At 39.3% G+C, this 22,109-nt stretch overlaps 1 protein-coding gene across 1 annotated transcript in view; it reads left to right on the top strand.

Annotated features, from left to right (window-relative positions):
• The window catches only part of myo (growth/differentiation factor myoglianin), a 31,750-nt gene extending 18,863 nt beyond the window's left edge, over nucleotides 1-12,887 (top strand). The window contains exon 4 of the mRNA XM_071586975.1: nucleotides 10,569-12,887. Within this exon, the coding sequence (XP_071443076.1) occupies nucleotides 10,569-10,952 (384 nt within the window). The 3' untranslated portion in view covers nucleotides 10,953-12,887. The remainder of the gene's footprint in view (nucleotides 1-10,568) is intronic.
• Nucleotides 12,888-22,109: the final 9,222 nt, after the last annotated feature.

Below are 22,109 nucleotides of genomic sequence, written 5' to 3'. Positions count from 1 at the left end.
TCCAGCATATTTTCTGTTTTACTTGAAGGCCTCGGAGAAGGCCGAAAGCTAAGTGAGAAATCAAATTGATCTCATACGCAAGGATAGCAGGGAAAACAATAATACAACGTTCTGAAGGATAGGAGCAGTGCGTTTCGTGGCATACATAGCCAAAAGAATACACCAGCAACATTGGTGAAATACACATTCATTCACGAAAACCCGTCAATTGGCGAACAAATATTAATTCACATGGTAAAGGGATAGGAACCATATTCTTCCTTCAGGTACCCTCGTCCAATTCTCCTTTGATTGGTGAAACAGATCCCGAACGCCATCTCCCGGCCAAAGAATCGGTAATCAGCCCGGCAAGACGAAGATCCGCGGTTCAAGTCCCCGTCAAGGAAATACTTTTGCGCCTGTGATCTGCTCGATTCCGCCTTCCCCACATCTCCTGTGTTCGTCCTTTCTACTCGTATGTGTGTTCCTATCCGTTTCCTTCAAAACTATTTCCGGGAATGAATATATATACATATATATATATATATATATATAAATATTATTATTATTAGGTAATCTACCGGTTAAGATAGGTATTTGGATGGACATAATTACTAATTAAATAATTTGTGACCCCTAGCAAAACACAGCATCGTACTCTACATCAGGTCCCCCTTCATCTCTGAGTACTTTCTTCCTCCCTTCATCCCGTCCAACATTCCCATCCTGTTCCTTCCCTTTCCTCGTTTGCCCAACATTCTCCTCTCTATCCCAGTCTTCAACATCCCACTGCCGGTTAATAACCCCTTCATCCACTTTTCCTGCCTCCATAGGATTTCTCCCAACAAACCCCTGTCCTCGCCCACCATACCAAGTACTCGCTCATTTGTTTTCTTCTCAGTCCATTTCACCTTCTCCATTCTCCTCCACACCCACATTTCGAAAGCCTCCATTCTACGTCTATCTTCCTGCTTCAATGACCACGTTTCCGCGCCGTACATAGCTACGCTCCATATCAAAGTTTTTACGAGTCTTTTCTTAACATCCTTACTCAACGTCCCTGTCATCAACTCTCTCCTCCTTGTGAAAGCCTCTTTGCCTAGCGCAATTCTTCTCCTTACGTCCCTACTACTTTGACCGTGTTGGTCCAAAACACTATCGAGATACGTAAACTGTTCTACTTGCTCTAGTTTTTGCCCTCCTATTTTAATGTTTTGCTTAGCCTTTTTCTTTGTAGAAAATCACATAACCTTTGTTTTATTAATATTGATTCTCATCCCATACCTGTCGCACTGTATTTCCAATTCACTCAGCAATGCTTGAAACCCCTTGGCTGACTGAAAAATGAAAGCTTGGTCATCAGCAAACCTAATACGAGGGTCATCCGGAAAGTAGTACCCGTTCGTGAAATAAAGACACAAAAGTAAATATTAACAAACATAAAAAATTTTATTTGAAAGAGGATACTTTAAACTACTTCTCAACATAATCTCCAAGCAAATTAAGGCATTTGTCATAACGTGTGACAAGTTTCTGTATTCCTGCTGCATAGTCCTTCGCCGCCAGCTCATTGAGATACGCGAGGGACCCATCTTGCACAAATTTTTGCATAATGCAGATGGTGTTTAACAATTTCATGAACAATTGTTCGAGAAACATTGGGAAAATGCTCACAGATGTCATCAATTGTGACGCGCCGATCGTTCCTCACGAATTCGTCAACTGAGCTCACCAGTTGGTCTGTAATGACAGACGGTCTCTCCGAACGCTCATCGTCGTGTGTGTTCCCCCTCCCCATGTTGAAGTTGCGACACCACCGCCGAACAGACGACTCGTCCATTACATTGTCTCCATACACCTCCTTTAATTGGCGATGAATATCACATGGGCGAACGTTTCTTGCATTGAGGAATTTAATCACTGCCCTCACTTCACAACTGGCGGCGTTCTCAATTTTTTTAAACATTGTAAACAATCACAGAAACAACACAGGCAATGCTAGCGTCACGCAACTTGGCTCAGAGAAGGCAGACAAGCCACTGAAGCTATCTGACTTCGTCCAGCGGCTACTCGCGTCGTCAGCACTTCATGCGGCACGAACGGGTACTACATTCCGGATGACCCTCGTATTTCACGAATTCCCCGCTCACTTTCATTCCTACCTCCAGTTCCTCCCATGCCTCCTTAATCATTTCCTCTGCTTACGGGTTGAACAGCAACGGTGATAATGAGCTACCCTGCCTTACACCTCTTCCTAACACTGCCCGTCCGGACTCCCCGTTCCCCACCCGCACCTGTGCAGTCTGTGACATGTACAGGTTGCGGATTAGCCTCCTTTCCCTCCAATCTATTCCTATTTTCTGCAATATACTCATTAGTTTTTCCCGATTCACTCTATCGAACGCTTTTTCGAATCTACGAAACAGGCAAATACCTCCTGGTTGTGTTCTATATTTCTATCGATTAATAATCTCATTACCACAATGGCATCACGCGTACCTCTCCCCTTCCTAAACCCAAACTGGTCATCCCCTCAGTAATCATTTATCCTGCTCTCTATCCTTTTGTTCATGATCCTGAGAACAACTTTAGCTGCGTGGGATATCAAACTTATTGTCCTGTAGTCCTCACATGATATGGCATTTACCTTTTTCGGAATAGGAACTAACACTGATCTCACAAATTCTTCCGGCCATATTCCTTCCTCAGAGATACTACGAATCAGCCCATATAGCCTCTTCCTCCCATATTTTCCTAAATATTTCAGTAGTTCCGCAGGAATGTTATCCACCCCAACGGCCTTTTTTAGTTTCTTCTCCCTTAATGCCCTTTTTATCTCATCGTCGAGTATGGCTGGACCTAAGCTAACTTCCTCTCCGTCATGTTCCTTTTCTATGTCTAACTTTGTTGGTCGAAGTTCTTTACTATACAGTTCATCTAAATATTCCTTCCATCTCTCTTGGATCTTTCCTGTGTCAACTATCACCTTACCCGCCTTATCTCTAACTGTTAGCATAGATCTCCCTCTCTTACTTCCCGATAACGATTTAACTTTGCTATACAGCGTATCAATTTCACCCTTCCTCTGCAGACTTTCCATATCCTCGCACTGCGTCTTCAACCAAGCTTCTTTTGCTTTTTTTGTTGCCCGCCTCAATTTATTGTTTAACTCTTTGTACTTCATTTTACCTAATTCTGTATTAACATTCTTCTATTTTTCCGCTCATTTATCTTTTTAATCATCTCATCCGTGATCCATGGTTTCCTAGTACTTTTAGCTTTAACGGTTGCAATAGTGTCTTTTGCGGTTATAGACAACCCTTTCTTGATACTTTCCCATTTCTCTTCGATAGTACTTAGCTCTTTACCATCCTCCATGATTTCCTCTACCGCCTGTTTTTACTCCTTCCTTTTCAAACCATTTAATACTTCTACATTCCATTTTCTAACTCGCCGTCACTGCCTTATCTTTTTGAAACGGACGCTACATTTCATAAAAACTTAATTGTGGTGAGAGTCCGCATCCGCTCCCGGGAAGCTGTGTGAATTTATCACACTGTTCCTAAACCTATGTCTAACCAGGATATAATCTATCAGATACCTTTCTGAGTCACCTGGCATTTTCCATGTTTACCTCCGTTTTTGTGGTGTCTGAACCAAGTGTTGGTGATGACTAACCCCTGTCTCCTGCAGAACTCAACTGCTTTCTCCCCGCGGTCATTCCTCGTGCCTAAACCGTAGTCCCCGACCTCATCACCATCTCTTCCTTCGCCTAACGTCGCATTCCAATCCCCCATCACTATCAAATATTTCCCTGCAGGAACACACGCGATTATATCCTCTAACTGATCGTATACCCTATCCATCTCTCATTCCTTATGGTTGCTCGGTGGCATGTATACCTGAATAATAACCAAGGTCGTCGGTTTTGCTTATATTTCTACTGGTAATAATCTATCCGTTACCTGCTCTATGTTGACTGCGCTTCTTCCTACCTCTTTATTTAATACTATGGCAACCCCTCGATGGCTCTCGTCCCCGCCGCTGTATATTATTCTATACTGATCACTCCAGTAATCCCCGCTATCCTTCCATCTCACCTCGCATAGACCTAAAATATCTATATTTCCCCTTTCCATCTCTCGCTTAATATTCTCCAGTTTCCTTGTCCTCATCATTGTCCTAACATTCCACGTTCCTATTCTAACTAATTTTGTCTTCTTCTCCTGCGTCTTCTGTCCTGCTGCTGCTGGTTTTCCCTTGCAAGGGGATTCGTGGGATGACGACCGCGGAAGCCTTGCCTCCCCCGCTGCCGGGCACGACACGCGGCCGATTGGGCCGAGCCCCGTAGTTGCCAGGACTCAAAATCTCTATATAGTCCATCATGTTAATCTTGGGAATGATAATTGAGGTGGTTTCCCGTTGCCTTCCTCAATAGTGTTTTTAACGTGACACCATCACTTACTGGCTGCCCCACTGGGGTCAGACGCCATTGCAGCCGCCTCACTGAGGAACAGACGCTGTGTGGACTACCTTTCGTCTGACTCCTAACTTTCGACTTATCTGGCATGGGTGACCCTACCAGGAGCGATAATTATTACTCCCGCCAGCACAGCTCTAGGGGTCATCGGAACGCACAAGCCCTTCCACCACGTCAAGTTTGTAGTCCGGGGAGGGGATATATATACATATATATATATATATATATATATATATATATATATATATATATACATATATATATACATATATTTATAAATATATACATACATATATTTATATATATATACATATGTATACATATATATATATATATATATATGTGTGTGTGTGTGTGTGTGTGTGTATATGCATATGAATGTATTTACCTGTAACTATAAAATAATTCCCTTATCCCCGCGTCACTACCTCTTCCCTTCCTCCATTTCTTACAAAATCCCCCAACTAAAGAGATGGAAAAATTTAAACCAAAGTTTTAAGCATTCTTTCAAAAGATTTAAATAGAAGGCATAATCATTTAGTAGCATTTACCAGTTATTTTAGTAGTCAGATTATAATAGTAAGATAATCCTACCATAATGTACATAGGGGAACACATTAACGGCAATTAGAACCTATTGCTGCAGAATTATATAAATAGTGCTTTGGGTGTTACATAATAAAAACACTGGATAACATTTTCAAGTATAATGCAATGGGTAATGGTGCAAATCACAACTTTTTTCAAAAACTTTTAAAGAAAATTGGGGAGATGCCGTGACAGTAATTATCGACGCAGTTATCCAATTATGCGTATTCAAATGCAAAAATTTCAGAAAATTAGCAAAATTATTTTCCGCCTAGTGAGGGCATAAATTGCGAGTCAAATCGGTAATAGACTGATTTTATTTTATGTGTTTTTGGGTGTGTTTGATATTATTGGGGTCAAATAAACAGTAGAGTACTGTGTTTCCTTGGAAAGTTCCCAATGCAGTCGGTCCTCACCTTAGGAATACGCTGGGTGTTCACAGCTTCCTTATTCAGGGCTCACTGCCAATTTGATTTCTCACTTGAGAGAGGTTTAGTAACCTTCCTCCCTTTCTTTGGGCCGGGGGTCGATTTATATGCTGCGATTAAATGTGAGTGATAGGAAAATGAATGGTTCGTGACATCAGAGTAATTTCGCCAATGAAGCAAAAGGTCGCAATTAATCAAAAGCCAATAACACTTACTCATTTTTAATTTTTGAAGAAATATCTATAAACTTTTAAGTCGATGATATGTGAAATTTTAAAATGTCAAACACAAACCCATAATGGCGAACATATATTGTATTTTCTGGTGTTATATTAGTGAGAGCCCTTTTTTATTCCCATATCTAATAATGCCAGAATTTGCATGCGCTTAAATAATAACGTTTTCTGTGAATTTTGAGTAAAAATAAAAAAGATGATTTTTAATGCCCATTTAAATGCATCCTTTATAAGGTGGCTGTTTGGGCTGTTAAAATAGGGCCATACACATTATAATGTAAAAACTAGCTTGAAAACGTTGACCAAACTCAGGAAACGAGTCATCGCTAAAACATTAATCAAAAACCAGGTGCTATTAATACCCAGATGGCTGAATTAGAGTGTTCATGCTGAGACTAAAGAACGTGTTATAACGCGTGGGTTAAAACTCGATAAAAAGAGTTTGTACTATTTGAATTAATTGGTGGCGTTAAAATCAACGAATGATCGGAGATTCCGTAATGATATTTACCATCACACGTAAAATGAATAATTACTCTTATTTCTAGCATTCATTCAACCTTATACTTTAAGACTTAAATAAACGGTACATTCATTCGATGTAATCTTTACCGTTGAACGCTAAATGACTAATTATTCTTATTTATATTGTCAATTGTGTTGGGCGAGAAGACTTAAAGATAAAGTTATGTCTAAACGTAGGGTTATGAAGGCTTCGGATCAAAGGGTAACCGCTGAAATCGACGGGGTAAGGTACCATTTTAAGATGGGAGGAAACATACCACAAAGCAGGCATTCTTGATGAAAGGCAGATGTGTTCGGATGAGAAATGTTTCCTTCTCTAAGAACTGTGCCCAATGTCGGCGACGACATTGTTGCTCAACGGACTCCGCGGTCTTGAAAGAAAGCGTATTCCTTGCAATGAGGGCACTTAGGAATCAGAATCGTGAATTCAGGTAGGGCTACTCGTTATTTTTGAGAGGGGTAACCGAAATAAAAAATATGTTCAAAATAATATCTGACAGAAAACGAATGCCGAATGCAATTTATTCAATTTATTACTTTTATTAAAAAGGTTCATAATATTATGCATGTTCACTTCGAAGACAGTGATGGACAGTAGGACATGTGAATGGAAAAATTGGAGCATATCTCCATTGAAGCAATAAAATTCTGTTAAAAAGCAATCGGCATGAGAATTATATACTGTCGGGCCGTTAAAATTCATAATATATATTAAACACGTACGCTGAATTTCCACTAAAATAAGTGTCTAATAATGGATCAGATATGAGAGCCTGGCATATGGTATTATTAGCTTCACAAATATTATCCAGGGCTCTCCAAACATCTCCTTAAAACGACAAAAAATGGCAAATTTAAATCATGTTGTAAAATATAACGTACTTGGTTGAGTCCTCAACCCCCTCTCGCCTCCAAAGATAGATAGATGGAGAGAGAGAGAGCCTCACCGTTAATGATCAAATTATTCGAGAACTCCCTGGAGTGTGCCGTTATTCATCCACACGTGTTCGCTTGGAATTGTTTCAGGCCTTCTCCAGTTATCCTGGTTCCACAAGAAAAGCGAAATTCCTAAATGGCCAGGTTTGCGGCACATTTGACTGCGGGCACTCTTAGCCACGCCCATTGCCTTCCACGGTCGTTTATCTAACGGCATAATCATTACCCATCAACACCTTCCTTAACAACCATCCCAGTGTTCCATTGGATACGAAAATATAATAAGCTTGTCCTAAAAAAATTCCTGCCCACCGCATAGATACACTAATACGTGGTACCGCAGAGGTACACTGACACTTGGTACAATCCTGCAAGAATAGAGCAAAATGAAAACTATCTTCGCGCAATTTAATTTTGATTGATATGCATGTTTGGCTAAAGAGTATATGTATATGAACTAAACCCAATTATATTATTTTATTTGAAAAACTACGACCTAGTTTCGCAATGAAGAAATGAACGCAGGGTAATTACGAATAATACCATAGACAATCATTTAGTCATTACTTATTATTCTGAAAGTAAATACAGTCAAAATATTCAGTCAATCCTTCTTATCACACATAGGATAAACTAGCAATTATTATTCCAGAACTGGAGAGTATTTTCTCTCCTATTTCCTGCCTATTCCTGAAAGAAGTTTCATGAGTACAACTTCGACCGTAAAAGGAGGCAAAGTAATGACGGTAATAAAAATACTTGAAAAATGCAGTTAATCGATAACATGCTGAACCAGTCATTGTAGGCTATTTCAGATATATTATTTCTTCTCAGAAAGAGTATTTATAAATAACATCATAATGATATACGTGGTAGTTAGTGCTGTAAACTTCCGGAAAACAGTAAACATAATTTATTCGAAAACGGGTTTGTGTAGAGGTTACCTACCAATATCATCTACGCCTTGCATTCATTTTCCATGATTAGAAAGATGGATAATTCTGAGGCATCTAGTTCGTCAATAATAATATGTTATTTTCCGGGTGCAGATCTACAGTACGCCATCCGCTAGATTTCACTTACACCGGAATGCGCTTTACGCTACTCTAGTCCTTAGTAGGCGACGTCTAAGGCATATTCTCACTTACCCACTTTACTTTTTTTCATACATTTCAGCTCAACTATTTACAGACTACTAAAATTAATTTTCTGTGCATTATTTTATCATTAAATAGCAATAAATATGGTAACACGTCCAGTGGACAAAATGGTCGCTGAACTATATTATATATTTTCGGAAAATCGATCAGAGATCGCCTCGCATGGCACACATTTGGCACATACATAGAGAATGAAAGAGAGAACAACGATATCCCGTGCTATCCGATGGAATAAAGGATTCAACGATGCTGCATGAAAATCAGGTAGATTCATGGGAGAATTCACCCAAAATAAGCCATTTATATATTACCTAAGCTAACTACGTGAATATACACATGGATTTTAGAATATTCCATTTTATATAATTAGATTCGGGTTTAATTTAATAGCTGGTATTCAACGCACTATTCATATAAAATGTTTGTGAAAAATCCAAGTCGTACCGCGTAAATACCAAGGCCTTTGAGTCATGATATTTTTGTTTAGAATATGATTTCGTGGTTTCATAGAAACGTCAACTCCCTCGAATATTTCAGAGCACAAATAGTTTTTCATAAGAATCAATAATTTCCTTTCATTACTAAATATTTCCTCGCGTGCAAGGATGTATTTGTTAAGGAAGGCACAAAGAGTGCGTGGAACTTTGAGAACTCTTTTCAAGTCTTTAATGACTACTATTAACAGCAGTATTTCGGTCAAGGTGAGTTTTTTGAAGGACCAAGCGACTAAAGCTTTATTGAGCACCTCAACCCAACCTGACATGACTCCAAAAAGACCCTACCCTATACAATAAAACTGTTCTTCAACCCCACATTCCATCTCAACTGCATCCAACATGACTTAGACTTTATTACCTCAACATCCTCTCCTCTTTCACAGTTTTCAGCGTATCTTTGCCTCAGAAATATGCTCAGAAATCCACTTCACTCTTCTTAGATATCTTCCCAACAACCTTCTCCCTTTCCCTAACACGTTTAGAGATTATTTCTGAGGTTTGTTATCTATCAATTTTACTGTTTCAATTTTTATCCACTACCATATCTCGACAGCTATTCACCGAAAGTCATTTACCGTCATTCTCTTGCCCCAAAAACCAAGTTTCAGTTTCATCAAAACTCTACTTCATTTAAGTTTACGAAAAAATTTTCTTTAAAATTACATTTAAGGTTTTCAACTGATTCTCCTTTTTAAAGGAGTCATCACCTTATGACATTATTTTAAATGGCCTTACAATTGTTCTCCATTACGTCTTTAAAAACTACCTTTATGATCAATTTCTTCTACCTGGCCTCCTTCACTCCCTCCGACTTCAATGAATGACACAAACTTCTATTTACTGAGAATCTCATTACCTTCGTCTTTCATTTTGAGAACTTCAATATCTTTATGATCTCAACTCTATATCCATGTGCACAATCAGTGACGCGTTAAGTAATTATAACAATCCATTGATTGATGACTGCTGATTGGCCAACTGCAGTTTGATCATCTGCGAATCTGTTTTGATGAGTTCCGCTACAACCTTTGTTCCTATCCTTCCCGTCCCTTCCTTACCTTTTCCTCTGCTAACTCTCCTCATGTTACTATAACAATAAGTGGTCTTGCGTGTTTTACAGATCCCTAAAGCTATGCTAGCAGGAGCAATGGTAATAATAACAATGAACAATGAAATACCTAACCAGAAGTCCGGCGTTTTACTTGTAGTGCAATGGTGTCACGCTAATATCAGTACTGAGAAGGTAACGAGAAAGCATTTCAATTATTATCGATACAATTAATAGTGGAAGACTTAAATAGTGAAAAAATAAATAATTATATTTTATAATAATTTATAAATATGTTAATTTCACATAGATTTGGATTTTATTGTTATTTAAGCTTGTTAAAATGCATGCTCGTCTACGTACAGAGGCCTTGTGCTATGAATAAGTAATAGCTTTCGCCTAATTCATTCTCGCTCCGGCATTGTGATTTGATTAACAACTAAATTTACGATTTATTACAAATAGGATTGAAAAATGAAAAAAATTTTAATTAGTCTTTGATAGAAGAAATAGCTACGAAGGCTGGGCGATCAATGGTATTGATTTGATGATAGGGAGTAAAGAAAGTTGTGGTATTTAGAGATATGGATTAACTCATGACTATGCAAGAGAAATCCTGCATTCCTAAATATACGATAACTCTTTGAGTGAATGAATCCCCCCTCTAAATAAGGGCTCTTTATCTTTGCAGATCCCATTTGTGGAGGTGCACACAACAGACGGCCGAAAACATCGCACCAAACGTACCATTGGCCTGAATTGCATCGAAAATTCGAGGGAGAACCGCTGCTGCCGCTACCCTTTAACTGTCGACTTCGAAGAATTCGGCTGGGACTGGATCATAGCACCAAAACGCTATGAGGCCAACTACTGCTCTGGGGAATGCCCTTTCGTCTTCCTGCAGAAGTACCCTCACACGCACATCGTGCAGCAGGCGAACCCTGGGGGCACGGCCGGACCCTGTTGTGCACCCCGTAAGATGTCCTCCATCTCAATGCTGTACTTTGACAACGAGTTCAACATTATCCACAGCCTCCTGCCAGGGATGGTGGTGGACCGCTGCGGCTGCTCCTAAGTGAGGAACAGAACCCGATGCGCTCCCGCGACGCAAATAGACCTCGATTGCCAAACACGAATGACTTACGTTTGCGAGACAAGGCGACTATATCAACTGATATGGAGTAAAATGGAAAAGATGGACAGAAGCCTGAAAATTTGAGAAAAATGTGATGTAGGACCAAATAGCGTTATATTATAGAAAACAGCGACTATTGCAAAAATGTTAAAAGCGGAGACCTTTCTGGCAATGTAAAGCAACAGCTATTGTGATTTAGACGCCGTGGAAACGACGAGGAAAGAGCAGAGAGAACACAGTGTTGACACGGACGATTTTTTTCTAAGGATAAGAGTATAAAGACAATAATGCTGTGTACACGATGGTGAATGAGGTGGTGTCAATGACATAAAAGCATATGCTAATGTTCCTGACGGTGGTGATACTCTGACGCGGAAGTTTTCCCGCGCAGCAGATCAGGATGCCGCTCAAAACCTCTCTGTCTCCCCACGTGCATGTTTGCTTCCAGCAGTCCTTTTCCCTTCATTAGAAGAGCCGCGTGCTCCCCCGCGCCAATCTGATTCGATGACTCCGCCTCGCACCCTGCGCTCTCTCGCCAACGCGATCGCCGCTGAGGTTCGCCAGCCAATCAACAATCTCGAGATCACGTCTGGAGGAAGCTCTCCTCTTTATTTTCCATGATCTCGTGAATACGTCTACTAAATGGCTGGGTTGCACACCACATTAGGAGAGTTAACAAGTGCAGCTTCTAACGAGTCTGAATACAACCTGGTAACACTACTCCATTTTCCAAAGGTATTGTAGGACTTACAACAGGATACTGCCTTTTTCGAAAAAAATATGAATTGCTTCAAATTTCATTTTTTCCCGACATTCTCAAAAATCACCAAGAATTTTGAAGGAATATAGCTCATTTATATTCAAACATGAATTTTCCAAGTTTTACAATTTTGAAGAAACATAATAGTTGTAGTTATTGAGGTGTTTATCTAAATTTTTAAGGTATTTTAAACAGGAACGTACACAATTACGTGTGTGAGTTCTCATCAGGGCAGTAGCATTCGATAATGTAAGTTTTATTTCATAAGGGGCAACAGGTTTCTGCAAAATAAAGAGAGGTTTTGTAGGTTTGATGCAGTAGAAGCATTGTGAACACTCAAAAGTTTTTCAGCGAAACCGACATAAGTTTCATGTACATTAGGTTTTTATTACTCCTCTTCAAGCATAAGTCGTCATGAAATTAATTGAATCGATCCAAAATAGTTTTCAAGTCAAAACGTCATTAGATTCTGCGAGGAATTGATCGCGTTCGAAGAGCATCGTTGGTTTGTTCACAGCATTTGATCTCTATTTTAACAAAAAAGACTTTAAATGAGCGCCGTTACATTGGTAGCCGTGCTTCGAAAGGGATGCGAGAAATTTATCTGGACTGTTATGTGAGGGACGTTGCGACGATGGATAGAAAGTATGGGCAGATGTCCGCAGCTGAGAGGGCCGTGGGTGATGGATGAGAGCTAACCGGATTGCTTGATGGGAATATTAATGGGGAAAGACGGAGAAATTAGGTGTGGAGATATGGAGGGCGTGTTAGGAGAGATGAAAAAAAAACGGGATGGCCGAATGAGGAAAAAAAGAAACGGCAAGGCAGAGAGATGGATTCGGAGGACGTGGATTAAATGTCTACAGGGCGGGCATTGAGCAAGAAGAGGTGAGCTTGGGAATTATTATGCTAGACAGTTAATGAAAGACGATGCATGTGATATAATAAGCGATGATAAAACGATGAGAGGATGAATAGATGGACAAAGGAGTGAGTCTCGGGAGATGTGTTCAAGGGGTTTGGTGGCTGTTTTGTGGAGGTATTAGAAGATACGAAGATGAAATGCAAATGATTTTAAATGCCGTCCGGTGTACGAGTGTGTTGGGTGTGGAAGTATGGGCGGAGGTGGGAGGGAGTACAGGGGGAGTTTAAGGGGGCCGAGTGGGGGAGAGGTCAGTAGAGCCACTAACGGAGCCCCCTCTCTCCTCGCTTTGCCAAGTGAGTGCACACGTTGTGATATTATTTTAGTAGAGAGATTGTTTTCTAATCTCAATGAGATTGTGTGAACATCATATTTCTGTCCTTTTTCCTGTTTTATTTTTATTTTAAATTAATATTGTTTTAAAACTAAATCGTTCATTAGGCTTTAACATTTCTATCATTAATAGGGTAAGAGAATTAGACAAAAGTACTGCTTCATACAATACCTATTTCTTCCACGTGATATCCCAAAAGATTAATCCAGAGCTAAACATGAGTAGCCTGTATTTTTTCTGCGTTTAAGTTCCCGTATGGTAGAAAAAAATGGTGAATGTGTAAAGAATGATAAATAAGGCTGATATTTACGATCAATCCTTTTTTTGATGTAAATTTATTGGATCTCTCTTTTTCTGTATTTGTACGAAGGATGATGTTGAAAAAAGGTATTCGACAATGAGCCACTTTTTTCTTGAGTGTTATAAAGAATTGAAGCATATATTTTGCTCTAACTTACCCGAGTTGTGTAAGGGATAAACCAGAAGAAAACTTGATAAGAGAACAAATATGAACACAAAGTATACTGGGTATGTTCGAACCAAGTCATCAAATACTCGGTTTGTACAAAGGAATAAGAATCTTGCGCCCTCTCAAGTAACTAGCATGTATTTTGCCCTGTTCATACAGCGGAGGATAATATTATTTCGGTGTGACACTTTTTCGTCGATTAATTTTACGTTTTTATCATATACATGGACAATTTAGTTTTGGGAAAAGAGAAATGAAATTTGATATAAAATGTTAAGCATTTCTGCGGCTTAAATCTTAACTAATAAATCATTCTCATAGAATGCTACAGTGTAGTTTATTTTCAATTTTAATAAATATATATATTTACAGTAAACTGACGCTAAAATTTATTTAGCCAACGCTACTAAAGTGAATATTAAAATATTAAAGAATTATGAAACAATGATTTGTGATTAGCCTAAATAATGCAATTGGTTTATCCCGCATGTGCAGAGGAATATTTCAAGAAAAAGTGACACAATAATGATGGCATGAATAAGTATTATGAAACATTACAGCGCTGAAATTATAAGAAGTTTCAAGGCGCATTTAATCCACTATTGTGATATCGAAGAAGCATTAGTGAAATAAAAAGTTGTTTACAAATTCCTCAGTTTTTTTTTGGATGCATAGTATTCATAGATGGTAAAAATAACCCTCTTTCTGCATGACTTACGATAAATACTGGAAATAATTTAGCCAGCTACTACGCATTAAGTCTCAGCCAACATATTACTTGGTTTCTGTAATCTTCGAGATGTAAGTAATTGTATTTTAATCCATTTACCTCATAAGAGAAAACCTTTGAATATTTAGAACTTGAACTAAGTGGTGCCTCCAAAGGAAGTTGTTATATCAAAGCATTTAAAATACAGAATGAAGCCACGAAAGAATAAACAAAGAATGACTTTTATATACATGATTATATCAAATGACGATACAATTACGAGCAATGACGCCTGTGGGTCAGTAGTCAAATGCCTTCATGATAGGACAACGATAATGGAAAGTAGTAATTCACAAGTAAAACGAGTCAATTGATCAACACACGATCGCCAATGTATGAGTCACCATGATCGCTAGTAAGTATATAATTCCATTCGCACATAGCTGCGTACTATTACTGCGTTGGGTATCCATGTGTTGAATTATGATATCCAAACATGAATTTGAAAAGTAAGATAAGGAACAGTATTTCATTTTTTAATTTACTAAACCAATTGTGAGCGTTTGTGGAGTTGGCCAACAAAATATACAATATACAGTGCAAGTCAAATAATTTGATAAGGTAAAGAGAGTGTTGTATTTCTGCACGCCTCTATCACAAAAGGATAATTCTGCTTGTATTTTGATGAAAAATAAGAATGCATTGGAGAAGGCCACTCAGGAGGTTGAGTGAATGCTGTGCTCGAGATTGAACCTAAGCAGGTCAAGTGATTTTTTCTTGGTGCCAGAAAGGATTGACTAACACAAGGTAAGAAGGGTTGAACTAAAAGTCTAGATGCAATGGATGAAGCTCTAAGGCGGAGAGAGTACAAGGATACAAGATTAAACCTAATCCGAAAGACTATTTCAAGTGAATCAAAGAAATTTAGGTAATTTAAAATTAAGTGAGAAGCTACCTTTCAGCGTTCTCTTTGATTCTCACAATATAAGAGTGTTTATAAATGCAATGCTGCCATAATATTTTGGAAAATAATTTCCCTATCCGCTTCATGGATAAACATTGGAGGAGTTAGTATCAGAAAGGAAACATAACTATATGCACTACCACCCTTGATGCATTATCTTAAGCTATTCTGTTTGTTTAGCAAACGATATTAATGACTTACCAATAAGACGATTAGAGATTTATCTTTGAGTATTAATTATTTTATGAGTATTGATTCCTTGACCGGTGTTCCGGTCCAAGAGCTATAATCTAGCCTATTAATGCCACGCATATCAGGCGGGATACTACCCAGGCGGTCTTAGATAATATAGTCTCCGGGCTAAAAATGTAAACAAATAAACGCACCGAATTTTGAAAACTAAGGTAAAAAATTTGGAGGGATGAAAAATATTTGATGTAAGAAATTTAAATCAAATTTAAGAAGTTACACTCATAAAATGGCTGCTTGAATGGTAGGCAACTGATGGTAGTAATCATGCCTCATGCATTAGATTTCAATATCCTCTGTAGAATATTATGGAAGAACAGTGCAGTAATTAATCAAATGCTGTCATAGTAACAACCTTGAGCGAAATCTCACATGTCAGAGTGATTTGAAGTCTTGAGGAATGCTTATACTTTGTTAACAGATCATGAATCGGGTAGTTACTTAAATAGTTTCGTATAAGTCTAAAAAATAATCATTTCAAGGTTGAATCTAATCGGCAATTACATATTTGTACCAAGTTACTGCCTTCTCCAAGAATTTTCCGAAACACAATGTTCTCCTCAAATCTAAGTCTTGTTCATTTTTAGCGAGCTTTCTTCCTCCTCAGATATTTTCACCTCTGTCCGTTGAAAGGTAAATGATATCGTACCGTGCTTTGTTTTCCTTGGTATCCGAATGAGGGAGGCGTGCGTGTTAGCCACCAGCAGCGGGCCGCTCTTGTACACCCTCCGTGGAGGTCTCGCAAATTCCCAGCGGTACGGGTGCGGGGATAAAATGGCCCGACTCTCGACAAATACTCACTCATCCGAATAAAGAAGCTGGTGTGGGGGGCAGTGGCGGCGAGGCGATGACGGGGGGGCAGGGGGGAGGGAGGGGGGCTCGCGTGAGCTGTGCGCCGAGGGTTGCCGTGTACCGTGCGTGCTGCATTGGTGCGCCCGTCCTCTCTTGCCTCCCCACCCACGCTCCCCAACGTCCGCCCCTCGCCGTCCGCTACTCCCTGCACCCTTGTCCCCACCCGGCATTCCTCGCGATCAATCCCCACTGGCCGCAATGTACCGGGGGTGGGAATAGTGACAAAGCTATTTTCATAGACTTCACGGTGAATTATCGAGGAAATAGAGCTAAACAGGATGGACTACAACTCACAAATGCCACAACTCGACGGCTTAGACTGAGATAACATGACGTAAGTACTGAAATAACACACCATTGTACTGACGGGAGTGCATTCAGGAATGAAAAAGGTAACTGAATTTAAAAAACCTACACCACGCTCACCTAAATGACAAAAATTCTCTCTGCAAACCTAAAAAAACGTTTTTTGCAGTACTTATCATAAAATTCCTTTCAACTCTTATTCCCTTCTAATCTCTTATTATCTTCAAACCATCAATAACAGCATAAAATATAATGATGGTTGTATTGCAATGTGGCGTGATTAATTCGAAATCGACCGCAATTTACTCATGACTTTGTGAAGTAGAGCGATTTTATTCGCGAACCCTATACTTCGAGATTAATTCACCATTAGACCCTACTATTCCTTATTCCGCATAAATTCTAGCTTTGAATCTCAATACTGTAGATTTTCCTGTTATCTAGAGAAATAGAGCCTCCACTTACATTGGGCAGTCAACAGCTCTTGAGCCAGAATAATCTTAGATACGCACTTATTTGGTTTATGTTAATTTCACGAAAGGTATCAATACTTGAGGTACCTTCTAAATTGCTTCGCAATTAGAATGTCTTTTCCAAAACAACTAACATATTTCGGCGATTATAATGCAATCTTTTATCCAACGGGTTGAAAATCCAACGTGAAACACAAGAGTAATTATATTGTCTCAATCCTCGTACTAATGATATGTACTTGTCACTTAAATACCGCGGCGCACTATCATGTAGAACGGGAGTTCTCACTTTCGCTTCTCTGATTAAATTAGTACCCCTAAGGTTTTTTTTTATTTTACCTTGAGGTACTATGCACGAAATTTTGTAGTCGTTGTCAGACTCATTTCATGCATCGATGCGAGAAAAAAATCGATTTTCAGCGACTTATGCCACTAGCCAATTTTTTATGCTTACTCATTGATCATAATCATAGTCAAAGTTACCATCGTTTATGGGGATAATAGCACTCGTGTGTACGGTGCCAATAACACATTTTGGTATATAGCAATGAAATGTCGATTGCAATCCTTACAATCTGTGAACATTAGAGATTGTGGCTGTATAAAAACGGTCCCAACATCTCGGTCTGAACAACCATTTAGTTTCAAATTTATTTTTCAATTTCATTTTTCATTACTCTTTGTCTTTCGTTCAACCGCTTCGCTTTTCCAATTAATTACCTTTCACCAAAATATCACCGGTAGCACCGTTATAACTTGGACTTAAAGGGGGAATCCCGAAGACACTGGTCCCTCCACTCTCCCCCTACATCAGTGATGCTCGAGACTTCGATCTTAACCGGCCTGACGCTATCTCATTCGTTGCAGGTCGCTCTCCGAACATTTCTGCGGCTCATGTGAAATTCTAGGCAGGCCATTGCCTCTACCAGCCCCAGTGCGTTTACCTCCACATCAGTGGGAAATAGTTCCCAAGTTTGTGGAGTCCTAGCGCCATGCCCTTTCCGACAACATCGTCCAGAGCGCGCGGCTACAAAAGTACTGGAAAATGGGATGGCATCCAAAAACAGACTCCGCAAATTCCATCAATTGCTATGCACTTAGATATTCCCTATTCTTCAATATATTTTTTCAACAAAACCGTTATTTCCCTCTACAATACAATGCTTTCCATTCACATAACCTCAACTAATTCTTAAAAATTGCATCTGAGAGTTTTTTGTAAAAGAATGAAGTGGGAGATAATTTACACACACACACACACACACACACTTTCGAGAGTGCATAAACATTATTTCTATGCGCCGCAATCTCATGTGCTAAACATTTAAAATTATTTACTATTAATTGAGGGTAAACTAATTCCTTTCGCCAATTCTATAAAGTGTCTATGGAAATGTATTTCTTACATTGAGAAAAGCAATGCTGGTCAAAACAGCATCTAAAATGCAAACGGTAATAAAATATATTACATGGATAATGCTCTCTACAATAGAAAAGCAACCAGTTTCAATCTTTCGTCACCAACTACGAATAATATATATATATATATATATATATATATATATATATATATATATATATATATATATATATATATATATATAATTATTATTATTATTTTTATTATTTATTAAGTAATCTACCGGTTAAGGTAGGTTTTTGGATAGACATAATTACTAATTAAATAATTTGTGACCCCTAGCAAAACACAACATCCTACTTCACATCAGGTCCCTTTTCAGCTCTGAGTACTTTCTTCCTCCCTTCATCCCGTCCAACATCCCTATCCTGTTCCTTCCCTTTCCTCGCTTGCCTAACATTCTCCCCTCAATTACAGTCTTCAACAACCCACTGCCGGTAACTATACCCCATTCATCCACTTCTCCTGCCTCCATAGGATTTCTCCCAGCAAACCCATCTCTTCGCCCACCACACCAAGTACTTCCTCATTTGTTTTCTTCTCGGTCCATTTCACCTTCTCCATTCTTCTCCACACCCACATTTCAAAAGCCTCCAGTCTACGTCTATCTTCCTGCTTCAATGACCACGTTTCCGCGCCGTACATAGCTACGCTCCATATCAAAGTTTTTACGAGTCTTTTCTTAACATCCTTACTCAACGTCCCTGTCATCAACTCCCTCCTCCTTGTGAAAGCCTCTTTGCCTAGCGCATTTCTTCTCCTTACGTCCCTACTACTTTGACCGTGTTGGTCCAAAACACTACCGAGATACGTAAACTGTTCTACCTGCTCTAGTTTTTGCCCTCCTATTTTAATGTTAAGCTTAGCCTTTTTCTTTCTAGAAAAACGCATAACCTTTGTTTTATTATTATTGATTCTCATCCCATACCTGTCGCACTGTATTTCCAATTCACTCAGCCATGCTTGCAACCCCTTGGCAGACTGACAAACTAAAGCTTGGTCATCGGCATACCTAACTGATTTTACGAATTCCCCGCCCACTTTCATTCCTACTTCCAGTTCTTCCCATGCCTCTTTAATCATTTCCTCTGCATACAGGTTGAACAGCAACAGTGATAATGGGCAACCCTGCCTTACACCTCTTCCTAGCACTGCCCATCCGTACTCCCCGTTCCCCACTCGCACCTGAGCAGTCTGAGACATGTACAGGTTGCAGATTAGCCTCCTTTCCCTCCAATCTATTCCTATTTTCTGGAATATACTCATTAGTTTTTCCCAATTCACTCTATCAAACGCTTTTTCGAAATCTACGAAATAGGCAAATACCTCCTGGTTGTGTTCTATATTCCTCTCGATTAATAATCTCATTACTGCAATGGCAATATATATATATATATATATATGGCTTTCACAAGGAGGAGGGAGTTGATGACAGGGACTTTGAGTAAGGATGTTAAGAAAAGACTCGTAAAAACTTTGATATGGAGCGTAGCTATGTACGGAGCGGAAACGTGGTCATTGAAGCAGGAGGATAGACGTAGATTGGAGGCTTTTGAAATGTGGGTGTGGAGAAGAATGGAGAAGGTGAAATGGACAGAGAAGAAAACAAATGAGGAAGTACTTGGTATGGTGGGCGAAGAGAGGGGTTTGTTGGGAGCAATCCTATGGAGGCAGGAAAAGTGGATGAAGCGGGTGTTGACCGGCAGTGGGATGTTGAAGACTGTGATAGAGGGTAGAATGTTGGGCAAAAGAGGAAAGGGAAGGAACAGGATAGGGTTGTTCGACGGGATGAGGGGAGGAAGGAAGTACTCAGAGATGAAGAGGGACCTGATATAGAGTAGGATGATTGATTTTGTGTTTTGTTAGGAGTAATAAAATATTTGTTTGGTAGTTGTGTCCGTCCAAAAACCTACCTTAACCGGTAGATTACTTAAAAAAAAAAATATATATATATATATACTTTTTTTATATGGAGCGTAGCTATGTACGGCGCGGAAACGTGGTCATTGAAGCAGGAGGTTAGACGTAGACTGGAGGCTTTTGAAATGTGGGTGTGGAGAAGAATGGAGAAGGCGAAATGGACAGAGAAGAAAACAAACGAAGAAGTACTTCGTATGGTGGGCGAAGAGAGGGGTTTGCTGGGAGCAATCCTATGGAGGCAGGAAAAGTTGCTGAAGGGGGTATTGACCGGCAGAGGGATGTTGAAGACTGTGATAGAGGGGAGAATGTTGGGCAAAAGAGGAAAGGGAAGGAACACGATAGGGATGTTGGAGGGGATGAAGGGAGGAAGAAAGTACTTAGAGATGAAGAGGGACTTGATATAGAGTAGGATGATGGATTTTGTGTTTTGTTAGGAGTAATAAAACCTTAACCAGTAGATTACCTTAAAAAAAACATATATATATATATACATACACAGGGACCTGATGTAGAGTAGGATGCAGGAATTTGTGTTTTGTTAGGAGTAATTAAAATTCGAATTATCACGATAATGTATAGATATTAGAAGAAATTGGATTTTTTAATTTTGGGTTATTGAATGGACCTGATAACCAACAATTTGCCCTATTTAACATAAATCAATTCTTAATAATGCAATCAAACCCCTGGGACCACACTTTGGGAATTTTGACTGATTATGAAATATAGTACACGCACAATTCGTTATTCCAAATGCACTGATTATCTCATTAACTGATAGGATAAACTTTAAAAGGCGTTATGAAGTGGATGATTGGTGATAAAATAATCATATTTTCTTATCTTTAAGATTCATTCCTGGTCTACCACCCATTACACGTATGTATCGAGTTTTGTGAAAACATGTAGAAAATATTTTTCCTATAATCGAGAGTACAGTAGTATGCAGTAATACAGTAGTAATACAGTAGTATGCAGTATATAGTAATAGTCGTAGATAGTAATAATACAGTAGTATGCAGTACTAAAGGAATTGTATGGAATTTGACAAATTTTGATTGACGTGCTTCAATGCTCTCATTACCTCACTCCATTTCCCTGGTACTGAGTACAGGGCCATGATTGAGACAGAATTGAGAATAGTATCTATTAACATAAGATACACTTTTCTTTTTCTGAATTCGAAAGATTTGTCGCAAAATAATGGTTTAAACGCCTTAAAAAATAGTAGTATTATTGTGTCACTAGTTAGTCATCGTTGATAGAAACTAGATAGAAGATAGTCGTCAAAGCAGTGTCAATTTAGAAGGCTACAATACCCTAGTGTGTGGTGGCAGTCTGTTAGCTCCCACGTTTCACTTAGTCCCGTCGCAATCACGCAGGATGAAGCGAGCCAGCCACGATGAATTGGGAGGGCGCGTAAGACAGGGGAGACTAGTACAAAGTCTCATTGTATCCAACATGCACCATTGAAACCTTAGGTGGTTTTTTATACTCACAGCGCCACGGGAAGCGAAGCATTCGTGTACGCAGCGACGCCCTAGGCACGATAGTCCCACTTCGCGCACCTCAACCCATTCCACCATCAGACAACGCCGTTCCCCTCCCTCGACATCTACTCCACCGTCTTTAACACATCCCGTGCCATGAGGTTCATGAGCTTATGCAACGCCCTCTGAGACATTATCCTAAGCTGTAGAGCTCTGGTGTTTGACATTC

This window comes from Hetaerina americana, unplaced genomic scaffold, assembly GCF_022747635.1.
Source record: "Hetaerina americana unplaced genomic scaffold, ioHetAmer1.1.p SCAF_282, whole genome shotgun sequence".
In the NCBI taxonomy this organism is placed as follows: Eukaryota; Metazoa; Arthropoda; class Insecta; order Odonata; family Calopterygidae; genus Hetaerina; species Hetaerina americana.
Note: the sequence above shows the minus strand (reverse complement) of the source record. Positions and strands in the feature narration are given on the sequence as shown.